This window comes from Capra hircus, chromosome 9 (genome assembly GCF_001704415.2).
Source record: "Capra hircus breed San Clemente chromosome 9, ASM170441v1, whole genome shotgun sequence".
NCBI classification, from domain to species: domain Eukaryota; kingdom Metazoa; phylum Chordata; class Mammalia; order Artiodactyla; family Bovidae; genus Capra; species Capra hircus.
This window is the reverse complement of record NC_030816.1, coordinates 58,836,577-58,850,127: the sequence shown is the minus strand read 5'-3', so window position 1 is coordinate 58,850,127 and position 13,551 is coordinate 58,836,577. Positions and strand designations below refer to the sequence as shown.

General features: G+C 36.5%; 1 protein-coding gene across 8 annotated transcripts in view; it reads right to left on the bottom strand.

The window, feature by feature from the left end:
- EYA4 (EYA transcriptional coactivator and phosphatase 4) overlaps positions 368 to 13,551 on the bottom strand; it is a 323,104-nt gene continuing 309,920 nt past the window's right edge. For 3 of the 8 annotated variants that reach the window (XM_013966526.2, XM_005684776.2, XM_013966528.2), the window contains 4 exons: positions 12,215 to 12,329; positions 10,169 to 10,290; positions 7,775 to 7,875; positions 399 to 3,735 (listed from right to left, as the gene is read on the bottom strand). In XM_013966526.2, coding sequence (XP_013821980.1) covers positions 3,655 to 3,735; positions 7,775 to 7,875; positions 10,169 to 10,290; positions 12,215 to 12,329 — 419 coding nt within the window. In that variant the 3' untranslated portion in view covers positions 399 to 3,654. Of the gene's footprint in view, positions 3,736 to 7,635; positions 7,876 to 10,168; positions 10,291 to 12,214; positions 12,330 to 13,551 lie in introns of all 8 variants that reach the window. The other 5 variants (XM_005684775.2, XM_005684777.3, XM_005684774.3 and 2 more) reach the window with 4 other exon arrangements.

Here is a 13,551-nt window from a genome sequence, read left to right as displayed (position 1 = left end):
GATCCCTGGGTTGGGAAAAGTCCCTGGAGAAGGAAATGGCAACCCACTCCAGTGTTCTTGCCTGGAAAATCTCATGGACAGAGGAGCCTGCGGGTTACTGTCCATGGGGTCACAAAGAGCCAGACATGATTAGTGACTGAGCACACACGCACAACTATGTGTGTGCAAAAAACTGTGCTCACATCTCTTAGAACACCAGTCTTATTAGTGACGTTTCACTGTGTTGCATCTCAGCTTGCTTCAACTGCAAACTGAAATTTAGGCACAAACAAGGGAGGGTAAGAACACAGCAAGGAATCTAAATACGAATTTCAGATTATTTAGAGTTGAGCTAAATACACACAACAGAAACTCAACGACATGGATATGAAGAAAATGAAAACATTTCCAAAGGTATTTATTGAGAAAAAGTAAAGATGTACATATTTTTACAAGCTTTTAATATTAATTTACATTTCTTTAAATTATGTAGGCCCCAATAATCTATATTTTACTAATACATAACAGAAACCCTCTTCTTTGTTAGATTTCCATATGCTATCATAGTTGGGAGTCAAAATGCAACTTTGGCTCAAGACGCTTATTTGTTTTTAAAAGAAATACTAAATGCCATATTCACTGAGAATGTAGGCTTGTCATAAACAAATGTGCATTAAAAAAAAAACCCAAAACCTTCATACTGCAGCATGCTGTTGACACTATTTTGAATCAGTTCACCAGAGACTAAAGAAAAAAACATTTTTAGAGTGTTATATCTACTGTTTGTGTGCAAACTGCATGATACTAAAATATTCTTTTTGCCTCTGAATTTGATTTACAAATCTTTGCAGGGCATAGTAACTTAATCTCGTCTATGACATTACTACAGTCAGGCCACCTGTTTTACTACTTTTCAGGTGCAACACGAGGTGGTTACCTATCTTGGTGATAGCCCAAGTTTGTACATGTAGGAACCAAAAACCCATGTCTGAGACAGAACATTTTTCAAATTGGTTTATAATAAGGCACAATCTTCTAAATGTCAACAGAATGTGGAAACTGCCATAGGTGGTGTTTTTTGTTTGTTGGTTGGTTGATTTTATGCTTTTCAGGTAAGAAAGGAAGAGGCTCCTGAGTTCCTAAGTGGGGGAGAGAAACATTCTAGTTTGAGCATGCTCAAAATTACAGAACAAACTGCGATGTAGGCTCACTGGCCTGCACCATGGCGGGGTCAGCCGAGTAGTTGTACAACAACCCAGCATTTAGGTTTTAGGCTGGCAGTCTCTTCTGGACATATCATTTTCAGAGAAGAGGTTTGTAAGAAACAGCACTGCTGATGCAGTCAGCGACCCTTCTCTTTGCCCTGTAGAGCAATGTTCCTTTCTGTACCTGCAGGGTTAGCAATGTAAGAAGTCTTGCTTGTTCAATATGAAAAAGAGTGAAAACTTTTGATATAATGCTAAAATTCTATTAAAGAACCTGGCTATATATTAAAGATAATTTTGATTTGTTCACAGTAATAAACATTTAAGGTTTTAGTGCACAAAATAGAATTATGTGTTGATAATCAATGCAGCTCTTAATTTTTTAAACTACCATTTTCAAGCTAAAGGTCAATAGAAATGTAAGATTTATTATTACTATGTATTTGTCCTTAATCTGTCTGCAACAGTACTTGGTTGCAGAAGTAGCCATAAGTTACAGAATTTAAAGATTAAGGGGTATATGTGATGAAACCACAATGTTAATTAATATCTGCAGAACATGATTTCAGTCTCTTTTTGCCTGATACAAACAAGACCTTAGCGTACAATAAAGAAATACAGGTTTATAGCTTGAAAAACAAAATCACACTTCCATAGTGAATGTTGTGATCAATGTACAAAGCACCAATCTTTTGGGAGCCATGGAAGCCTCAGATGATGAAGCTCAAGGACCAGCTTCTGGTTAGGAGCTCAGGTTAGTAGCTAGATGGCAGGTTCCACATTGTGACATTTTAAACACAGAACTGCAGGTGTAGACACCATTAAAACACTCTGTTGAAGTCTTAAATTTCCACAAGGGAAATCAGGTCATACAAAATGACAGGAGAACCTGTATCGCGTTCCTAACATGGGTTACACACCAAGAAGAAGAAAAAAAAACATGCAAACATGACGATGACAGGCTCTCCTTGCAATGAATGAAATCCATTGTGCAGTAACGGTACAGGCAGAAACTCAGATATACAGGTCTGTAATGGACAGAAACTGGATGGATGTGTTAAGACAGAGAACCAGATACCGTTCCACTGTTTAATTTTAGTTATGCTGCCAAGATTCGGCTCATTTGTAAATTTATTTTATGATGATAGGCTAGGAAAAATTTTTATTGATTCTCTTATCTCCTTAGAAACTGTCTGGGGAATTTGCCTTCCACTACTGATGATATTTCATTTTTGCAATGGCATTGGGAATAAATGCACTTAGCTTTATTTTAAGCCCTGTTCACCCAATGTGAATTTTAAGCCATGTTCATGCATAGTCTAAGAAAGTTTGGGTGATATTTGCCTATGATTTTCATCTGAATATCTTCTTCTACACAACTTATACGTATCAAAACGTCAAACTCCAAATTGTACAGGTCATCATGAATATGGCTTTTAGTTTTCTTCAGTAAAACTGTAGAAAGGGTACTCGAGGCTTCAACATACATTTCACTTTCTAAGTAAAGGTCCCACAGTCTTTCCCAAACCTTCTGCTTCTGGTTGGATGCATAAATAGTTGCCTCATACAATTATTGGAATTATTAAGAGCCCAAATAAAACACAAGCTTTCCTTTATTATTATTATGATTTTCTTATTGCAACAAATGCTCAGTTTCTTGCTGAGGCATTATTCAGCTCTGATAGCTTGAAATTTAAATTTGGTCATCTGAAAAACGATCACAAAGGTTTTTGTTTTTCATTATCTACAGAGATTTTAACCAAAGTTACATTGTAACACACAAACGCTGTCTTGTCTTTAAGGCACAACACATCAGTATGAACATTCTGTTTGCCAAACTTAAAAAAACAGACATGATTAGATTCCCCTTTCCCCTCCCAAAGCCCTCCCCAACAAATGAAGGAAAAATTGCATCCACTTTCAAAGTCAGCTGCTAATAAAAGTCACAGTAAATTATTTTCATCAATAATTTACACAAATTACAGGTCTAAATAGGATTGTCCTTACACAGTCTGAGTGCATTCCAATTCAGATTTTCTGGGCTAGGTAGGTTAAAGTCAGATTCAAACCTCAGGGCTAAGAAGATCTCCCATTTTGAGGAATGTTGTTGAACCTTGTCAGACGGAGCCTGTGTTGGTGCTTTGCCAGGGTGAGTTCTTTGCTAAAGTTAATTCCAGTTAGGACTCCTTCGGTGGGTACCAGCAACCTCCACAGAATTTTTTTTTTTTTAAACCATTAAAGTGTTGTAAATATAAGACCATAGAGCTTCCTTTCTGTAGCACTAAAGTTTAATTCCATTCAGCAATCTGAATTCTTCATTCTGGAATTCTCATTCCAAATATGATTTCATCCTTTAAGACAATTTATATGTGTAAAGCCAGAGGCATTGAATCACACATAAAAATTCAGTGTACTTGAAATTAAAAAAAAAAAAAAAAAAAAAAAACGGATCTCCAGCTAGAGAACACAGTTACAAATACTCTAATTCCAGTGCTTGATGTAGAGCCAAGAGGTCTGAGTGACTTGATATCCTCCAAAAGGGCATATTGTGCTGTGTGGTTAAAAGAAGGCGGGATGGGAGAGAGAAGGGGAGGGATGGAGAGAGATCATAACTGTTATCTCAGTGAAGCAGCGGTCCACACAAGGATGGGCAGTTCACCCAAGTTCAAGGGAGGGAGTTGAAAGGAGGAATGATCATATTTGAAGGCTGGGTAGCATCGATGTGGTACTGTCAAAATACTAGAGAAATAGATCTGAACTGAATTTTAATGACAATAAAAGAAAGTAATGAGGCTTCTTAATCAAATTAATATTCATTTTGGAAAGTACCATTACTAATATCAGTATCCAGAAATGCAAGCTGAGCTTCTGTGTGGCTGGAGAACAAATTTTACCTACGTCACTCCTTAAGGTCTATCTCTCAGTTAGAAATAAAGTGAAAAAATGAAAAGCTTCCTAAATCCAAGGCTTATTGTCTCTTTGAGAGGAAGAGGGTGAATTCCTTCCTACATAAGAAATAACTTGAAACTGGACTGTGTAAGATAGGAAAAAAATGTGGGCATGATCAAGTTTCTTACTTGTCTGGAGCAAATAATGACTTAAGTCAGCAGAGTTGGCCTGATTCATTTCCTTGGTAAGGACGGAGGGAAAGCACACGTTCAAGGTGGGAGATATCACTCCCCGAAGGGGACAAAGATGAGTTCTTGTGGGGAAAACATTCTTAAATATTACAATGGTTTGTGGCTCTCAAAAGGTATACCAGTATACGGTATGAAAAGTGAAAGTGAAGTCACTCAGCCGTGTCTGACTGTTTGTGACCCCATGGACTGTAGCCCACCAGGCTGCTCAGTCCATGAAATTTTCCAGGCAAGAGTACTGGAGTGGGCTGCCATTTCCTTCTCCAGGGGATCGTCCCAACCCAGGGATCAAACCCAGGTCTCCTGCACTGCAGGCAGATGCTTTACTGTCTGAGCCACCAGGGAAGCCCAGTATACGGTATATGTGTGGTATTAAAATTACATAAAGGATTGCAATTAAGAAAAAAATATCTAAAAGTACTTCATCATGGATGATTTAATGAAAAAAAGGAATACTGCACTATAGCAATGAACAAAGCCAAAACTTAATTTCTAACTTCAGGCTGATGACATCTTATAGAATATATATTCATGTGTATAACAAAAATATATGTGGTGTACATATAACACGGTAAAGACACTTTATTATAAAAAGTAGTAATTAAAACAATAATCACTATTGTTATATAGTTTTTACTGTCCAATATGGTAGCCATTAGTTCAATGTGGCTATTGAGTGAATATTTGAAATGTGTCTAGTCCAGTTCAAAATACATACTGAACTTCAAAGCCTTAGAACTTTAAAAAAATGTACATATCACATGAATAGCTTTTATACTTATTAGGTATTTGGACAATAATATTTTGAATATATGGGTATATTAAAGTATATTACCAGAATTAATTCTAGTGGGCTTCCCAGGGGGTGCTAGTGGTAAAGAACCCACCTGCCAATGCAGGAGACATAAGAGACATGGGTTCGATTCCTGCATTGGGAAGATCCACTGGAGGAGGGCACGAGAACCCACCCCAGTATTCTCACCTGGAGAAGCCCATGGACAGAGGAGCCTGGTGGGGTATGATCCATAGGGTCACACAGAGTCAGACACGACTGAAGCGATTTAGCAGCAGCAGCAGAATTAATTCTGTTTTTTTTTAACTTTTTTTTTTTTTAATGCAGCTCCCTCCCACAAAATTTAAAATGACAAATATGGGTCATACCACATGTTTCTATAGGGGAGTTCAGTTGTAAACTTTGAAATTCTTCTTACATTTACAAAAAAAACAACAACAACCCTATACTTTTGGGTCAAATTAAAGCATGAAATTCACCTAGAAGTAATTTTTAAAAAAAATTCAGCTCAGATCTATTTGTAGTAACAAAATAGTACTTTATATTTTTGCACATGCGATTACAGCTACATCCCAGGAAAAGCATGCATTCTGGATACTAGCGAAACCAGCCACCTGTATTTCAAAACAGAATTATAAGCCTTCACCATCACCAAAACTGTACCGACATACACAACCATTTGGAAATAGCATTCTAAAGGTTCTTATCCATTGGAGTCATGCCTTTTCCCCCTGAAGTTGTAGGTTTAAAGCTGAAGGTGCAACAACTGGTATACCAAATCTAGTTTTCATGCTATGTGTAAGTGGGGTAGACTTTATAAGTTTTAATTTTCAAAGGCTATAAACTATTTTGGAAAAGTGAATTTTATCAGCCCTGACCTAGATATGTGTGAATTTCACATAGGTTAAAAGATATGTAAAATGCTTGCCATGGTGGCTGCACTGGCTGTTCTTTGTTAGGTATAATTACGGCATTAATATGAAAAATTAAAACAACAGGGACTCAGGGCACTGACAAACTCCAGAGGATATTTCAACTGTGTGTGACCCAAAGGATTTCAAGCGGTTGTTAGCTGGGAAATTCTATTTCTTGAGGCTGCATCCCTGACCTCATACAGAACATCCGTGGGGCCAGTGTGCTGTCTTGGGTCATTGACACCACTAATTAGGACCGAGGAGGGGAGGGACTCTGTGGGAGGCTGAGACTAAAGCAACTCTCTTAATGTTATGGGAAATCATAGAGTATTTCAAGTATGGTTTCCAGAGTGTCACCAAACCTTCTAAAGTGGAAGTTCTTTCTTTTTTCTCCATTTTGCTTGATTTGAATTGATTACAATCATAAATCATTTCTTTTAACTTTCTAATATCACTATAAACTTTTCTAGGACACTGTTTATATTAGGTTTTCAGGGGAGGGGCGGGGGTGATGGTGGCACGGGGAGAGAAATCAGATAAACACTCAAGCACACGCAAGTGTTTAGTTAAGGTTTTTTAAGATGATGCTATGAAATCTCTTCAGGAGAATAAGGATAATATTTTTTCCTATGGAAAACAATATATGCTGATATGTCATTGTTTAACAATATTAATTCATCATTTTGCTCTGTTTTACAAATTACATTGCTTTAATCCTTTCTAGATGACATTTCGCTATCAATCAGTGAAGAAAGCAGTATATCTCAATGTTGTGTTAACTTACAGTCTGGTATCTGGGGCCAAGCCAATGATATCATTCCCCTCTTGATGCTGGACCAACCATTTAAGGTTTTTTAACTTCCTTGATTTCTCTAGAAATGTGGGCCAGATGAAAAGGCTGATTTAAATACCTAGGGTCTATGAGATCTTCTGAATATATTCAAAGCCAGCTGCTTGGCTTCACAAAAGTACCAAGGATTTACCAGAAAGGTAACACTCTTCTAGAAGATGTATATGAAAGGTACATTGCCTTTAAGTCTCTACAATAAGTTGGCACCAAAGGATTTGAATATTATATCCCATTCCAACAGCATTTATTAAATTCTCTGGCAACAGTTTTTTCTTCAGCTATTAAAGCTATCATCAGCATTTATCATCATGGGGCACAATTGATACTCGGCACTCACAGCACCATATGGCACAGAGGCTGGATGGGAAAAGGGTAAGAACTGAGCCACTCACATGGTTTTCTATGGAGCTCATTAAGCATCTTTAAACTTGTTGAATTTCATGTGTTCAAAATGGTTATTTTTGCCCCATCTTTCTTATATCTGTGTGTATTACACACACACACACACATAAGCATACACACAGATAAATATAACTAAATGTTCCTATATTTCCTGTGAAGTTTCAGGCAAAACAAAAAAAATGCTAGACTCCAAATGGTTTATTTGAATGTAAGTATTGACCTTCTCATGCTCTTACTGTTTTGCATCTATAAATTTAAATCATTTGTCAAGCTGCCATTGGGCCAAACTACAGGAATGCAAACAAAAAAGCTTGCATTTAGAAGTATCACACCAACATTGTTTGAAACAGGTTACCTTTTTTGCTGCCTGTTCTTCTTCTACACCATCCCCAATTACAACATATACTACTTTTCTGCCAAACCTTTGCATTATTCGTTCAAAGCAACTTTCTTTTCCTGGAAGATAAACAAGATAAAGTTCAGAGTGAAGTTACCTGGTTAGCGGCATGCTCCTCATCTCGGCCATCTCCAATCACAACATAAGTTATGTTAGTGCCAAATCTGGACACTATACGCTCAAAACAGCTTTCCTTGCCTGAAAAACAATGCACTGCTTATTCTTCCAGCCATTGGAATCATTAACTTAAAGATTCATAAAGTGTTAAGTTACTTTCTCTTGAACACATATCACTTAAACTAGCTTGCAAACTCTGGGTTATGAAATCAACAAATATGGTTGAATATTCTAAATTTTTACTTGAGACTGATTATCAAACAAATGTATTCCACACTCCAAAAAATGTCAGAAAGGTTAGGCATCTGACCCAAAGAAACATGTTTATATCTTTCATTCTACCTAAAGAATACAGGAACAACGTTACAAGCAACTATTCCTTTTTACATTTATTTGTATAACTATGCATCAATTTTATCTAGTTTGTCTTCAGTAGTATAGACAAATCAGCTAAAAATATTACTGTGAAATACTGAAGGTTCACCTAGAATGAAAGAGGAAATACTAAGATATGGGTTTACCGTGATAAAACAACTCCTTTCTTCAAGTGGCTGGAAACTAGTTTGCTCAGATTAATTGTACTAAGGGTGCTGTCTGGGCCACAGTACTGGTGACGCTGGCATCCTCTGACTGCACCATGGGAACAACATCACGAATTTCTACAGGTTCTTTGTTTTTAAAACACTAGCATTATGCTCTGAATTTCTTTCTCAGTATGTTCATGCAGTCATGGCTACCTCTGCATTTTTTTTCTTACTCTGATAGTTCAGAACTCCAAAAAATACTGACTTAAAGGGAAAAATAATTTTTTTTTCAGATTAGATATAAGGAACAACTTAGTTTTATTTAATAAGAAAGACTATTGACCTTACTGGAGGAGATGTTTACATCTGTGTAAAACTAATTTATCAAAAAGCAAAATCAGGTTCCATGTAGTACTCCTGCTAGTATAAATATACACATTTATATATAAATGAATGGTGTATGATGTCAATACCTTTAGACTATGAAATTTTTGCAACTTGTTTTATGTCCTTGGATATGTTTCAATGTCTCTGAGTTTATAGTCTATGGGAACTTGAATAGAATTCGTATCCTACTGTTGTATGAAAAATTGTATAAATCTTAATTATGTTGAATTGGCTCATGCATGGTACTTTTCAGGTCTACTATATCCTTTTACTTGTCTGTATATTCATGCTATCAATTTTTGAGAGTTTTATATTAAAATTCCAATTAAGACATCTTAATTGAACTACTTTAAGAAGTTATAACATGTAGAACTATTAATATATGTAACTTTGTTTTATATTTTCCAAGTCTCCTGTAAATGTTTTCATAATTTAAAAAATAAAAAAGAGAAAAAATGATTGGATTAAAATAAATGTTAAAAAGCAAACAAACAACAAAAAAATGAATGGGATTGGTATTAGAGCTCTGAACTGCAATCCTCAGGACAACCAGGAATTTATGAAAGCTTGGCCCTCTTTAACTATACTCCCCAAACAGCTGCAGCTGGGGGCTCTTTCTGCCTGTGCCAATATCAGAACTGTGCAAGGCCCAGGGAGGTTATTTTTGGTCGGGGATTTTAGGATTCTGAACTCTTGTCAAGCTGCCAAAGCCCAAGTTTGTTGACCTTCAAGGCACATTATACAACTCATCTATTTCCCCAGGCATTTCCTTGACAGACAACAGAAAACAGGAGTTGTTTTCTTTTAACTCTTTCAAGATGGCAGAAGTTGATGAGGTTTTGTTTCTGAAAGTTTATTAGAAGTCTCAGCGCCTGTGAAAGGCACTTAAAGTCAAAGATGGCTCCATAGATAGCTGTGATCTAAATAAACAAGGTGGTAGTTCTTTTGATTGCTACCAAACTTTTTGGGAAATGTGTATTTTCAGCCATTCACATGCTACAAATGTTCCAAATGTGTTTTCTGATTCATGAAACTTTTTCTCTCTTGAATTAAGGATACTAGTTTAATTCATCTGATGCTAAAATGGTATTTTTATATTAGATCTGGATTACTGCATATGCAAGATATAATACCACATATATTTATTAAAATATTAAACTCTATGGCTAAAGATACTATATATTATTTAAATAGCATGCGCCATAATGAATACAAATAAATAATATAAATGTATATATAAAGAGTCAGATACAGAGTTCAAAATTTCTTAGGCAACAGCTTTCATAAAATTTACACATGCTTAAACAGTTGCAGAGAACTTTATTACCTGAGCTCTGCCAAATTTGTTTGATATTCTAACAGCCAAATGGATGAGAGAGGGAATCATGGGAAGACACACATTAAGAAAATCCCCCAAACACAGATCTGAACATACTTCACACAGTTAGAAATAATCCTCTTACCTATTTTAGTTGCACTGTAAATATTCTCAATGGGAAAAGCACCTCCTAAACTATAGAGTAGAACCTTCGCGAGCGCTGGGATCAGCTGGGTTGTTGTTACCAAGACATTTACGCAGTTACTCCTAAGATGGGGAGGAAATTGGCATATTTGTTTTCTAAAGTAACGTCTACTAGTGCAGATTTTAAATTATCACTGTAATCTTTCAATTCGATAATAAACACCCCCTGATAGGCCAACCTTTCAATGTTCAACGGTTGTTCACGGTGCCTATCACTTAGTAGGTACAATGCCAGATGCTGGGAATAGATCCCAAAATGCAGTGAAGGAAAATATGCATGCATTTGCTCTGATACATAATTCAGCAACGACTGGTATAAACGTCTGCTTTCCTGATGTATTTTGTGAAATTTACCAATAAGGTGAGGATGTGGATAATGTCACAAATTTCATGACAAATTTCAAAACCATCATTGTATAATGACTTCTTTTTCCCCTTCCTTTCCTTGTTATTCATGTATTTATTTACTTACATACATTTACGTTTCATATGCATACATTTATTTATATCATATACCCATGTGTTTAAAAATGATTTATATATAATATACTTTGGGTAACACAGAGATAATCTAAACAATAGCATAATAACATTTGTTTCTGATTATCTAGGAGACTTCTTTAAAAATAATGAAAGCACCTTCTACTGTATTTTACACTCGATTTCAGACTGCAGTCCTCACATCCCAGCCTCCTTGACCTTTGGTCTTCAGGTCACCGTCACAGAGATCACAAGGCAGCAAATCCCATCTTAAAACAGCTTTAATTGTAGACAATTCTTCCTCCATGGAGCCAGAAGCTCCCTTCCTAGGATTCCTACTCATTGTGACCAACTCTCTCCTTCATAGATGGAGAGAGAAATGTAACTTGTTTCCAGCTCAACATCTCAAGCAGTCGACATCGGTAACCTTGTCCCACTCATGACTCTTCCTCAGACTAAACTCCTTGGTTTCTTCCTCTGATTGTTCCTTTTATGTAGTTTCCATGGCCTAAACACTTCTGGCCACTTTGTTGGACACAAGGTGCTTCAAATATGTCACAGTCCCTGTTGGAATGAGGTGCCCAGAACTGAGCAATGTTCTCTGTTCTGCTTGCTTAGCCTGACCCGGGAACTCTACTGCCCCTCCCTTACCACTGAGCCTCTCTGCTTCCGGTGCAGCAGCTCAAAGTCTCGAACAGGGTTGGGGGCACATCTGTCTACTTCTGTGTTCTGAATGCTAGACTCTCCTTTTACTTTGTTAAGGTTTCTCTGAATCTTGATTCTACCAGTCCAAATATTAGCTCTTCTCTGAATTTTGTTTTGCTAAGCACACTTGCTAAGCATAATTCTATTTATTCCTCCACACATTTACTAAGCATAATTTTATTTATTCTTCCAACTCAGAAATAAAACTGAGGAATAGGATAGAACAAAGATTCTTCCCCACCCTATTTAGCTATCATGTTCCAGATTTATATTATTTTATTCATTAGTATTTATGGCACATGGTATGCAACTCATTATGTCTATTCAATTCTATTATCTATACTAACAAAAGTCACCATTTCATTGTTCTGTTCAAACAACACAAAGGTTTCAAGTTATTTAGGAGCTTTCTGTTGCTTTTTGGATGTGTTGAATTATGTACATTATCTATAATGGCCTAAAAGACTTAAACACATGCACAGATGATAAAAACAATGTATATTTTTGCCACCATCTTCTGTATTTTGCCACCAACAGAGTGCTTTTTAAAAAAAATTTGGAAGTCAAATGACATTCCCATGGGATTTATCAAGGGTTATGAGGCGAAATGGATAAAAAGCAGCAACCTCCATTCTCTATACCCCTTCCCACCACACACACACGCACACACACACACACAGAAGTGTTAGGTCCCTTCAACCTCTAAAACAAGGCTGGGAATTTAAATATTTTGATACATGCTAGACTACTAGAAGGACATCTTCAATACAATTAATACAGAAACTGCAACAATGAGGCTTACCTCGTACTAATAATTGATAAAGATTTAAGTGCATTTGTTAGCCAGGAGTCTGTCAGACCTTCGATCTCAGCCCTCAGCTGCAGCCATGCATCTCTCTTGGCCGGGCCAAGAAGTCCTGCAACACGGAAAAGCAGGACAGAGTCAAGAGATCAACGTTTTTCAGGGATGCCTCGCTTAGTCTCCCTTCTGTCTACTATGGATAATTTTTATTCCCATCTATATCAAAAATAGAGACATATCAACCCTGATCTTTCATGTCAGAATTGATTATCCATTCATTCATTCCTCAAACATTTACTGAACAACTTCTACATGTAACAGTCTGGGTTGAAAACTAGGGATATAACAGTGAAGGGCGGGTCATAGTCTCTGCCTTCACTGATCCTAGAATCTGGCACGGTTGACGTCAGTCGCCGGAGGGCCTCTGACGACTCCCCTGCTCGGGTCCCACTCCAGTAGACTGACAGAATAGGTCTAGCAGGGGAAGTAAGGATTTACCAGCCTAGGGATATGAATCCCAAATATTGTGACTGTCAGAAAATGTTTACCTTCTTAAAAATTACAGCTATTACCACTTTGAAATAATAATGACATTACCACATGTAGCTTTAGAATTTTTTAGAATTTGTTTCTAATATTAACGCTGAAGCTATTAGAAATACTTTGCTTTGTAAAAAAAAGTTGAGAATTTGAAAATCCTAAAGCCTGTGACAGAGCTACAGATGATGGCTGAACATTACAATGGCATTAGGATAAGAAAAGAAGCAGTTAAACTAATTTTATAGAGAAAGCTTATGCTTTCATGATGAAACAAGAACATGTAAATTGACTAAAAAATAAAGTTTCTTATTTAAATCCTATTTCAGAATACTGAGTGCATATATATATAGGTGGATATTTAGGTAGATATTTTTAAAGTCAAAATTTCTAGTTTCTATCAAATCTCATTTGTCTTTATTTCAATAAAGAGATGCTAACATATCACAAAATGGACTCATATCTCATTGTTTAAACTTTTTCAGCTATAAGGTTATTTACTAGCAAGCTTGTTAATTTTTATATAATTTTAATAATAATAAAGATTGAGGGCAGGAGAAGGGGACAGCAGAGGATGAGATGGTTGGATGGCATCACCAACTCAATGGATTTGGATATATTCAATGAGTTTGCGTAAACTCCAGGAGTTGGTGATGAACAGGGAGGCCTCGTGTGCTGCGGTTCATGGGGTCACAAAGAGTCGGACACGACTGAGCGACTGAATTGGATAATACCCTTTAAGAGGGAAATAATAACATGCTTTAATGAGAAAAGTTAATTCAGATTTCCCAAAGGGATAT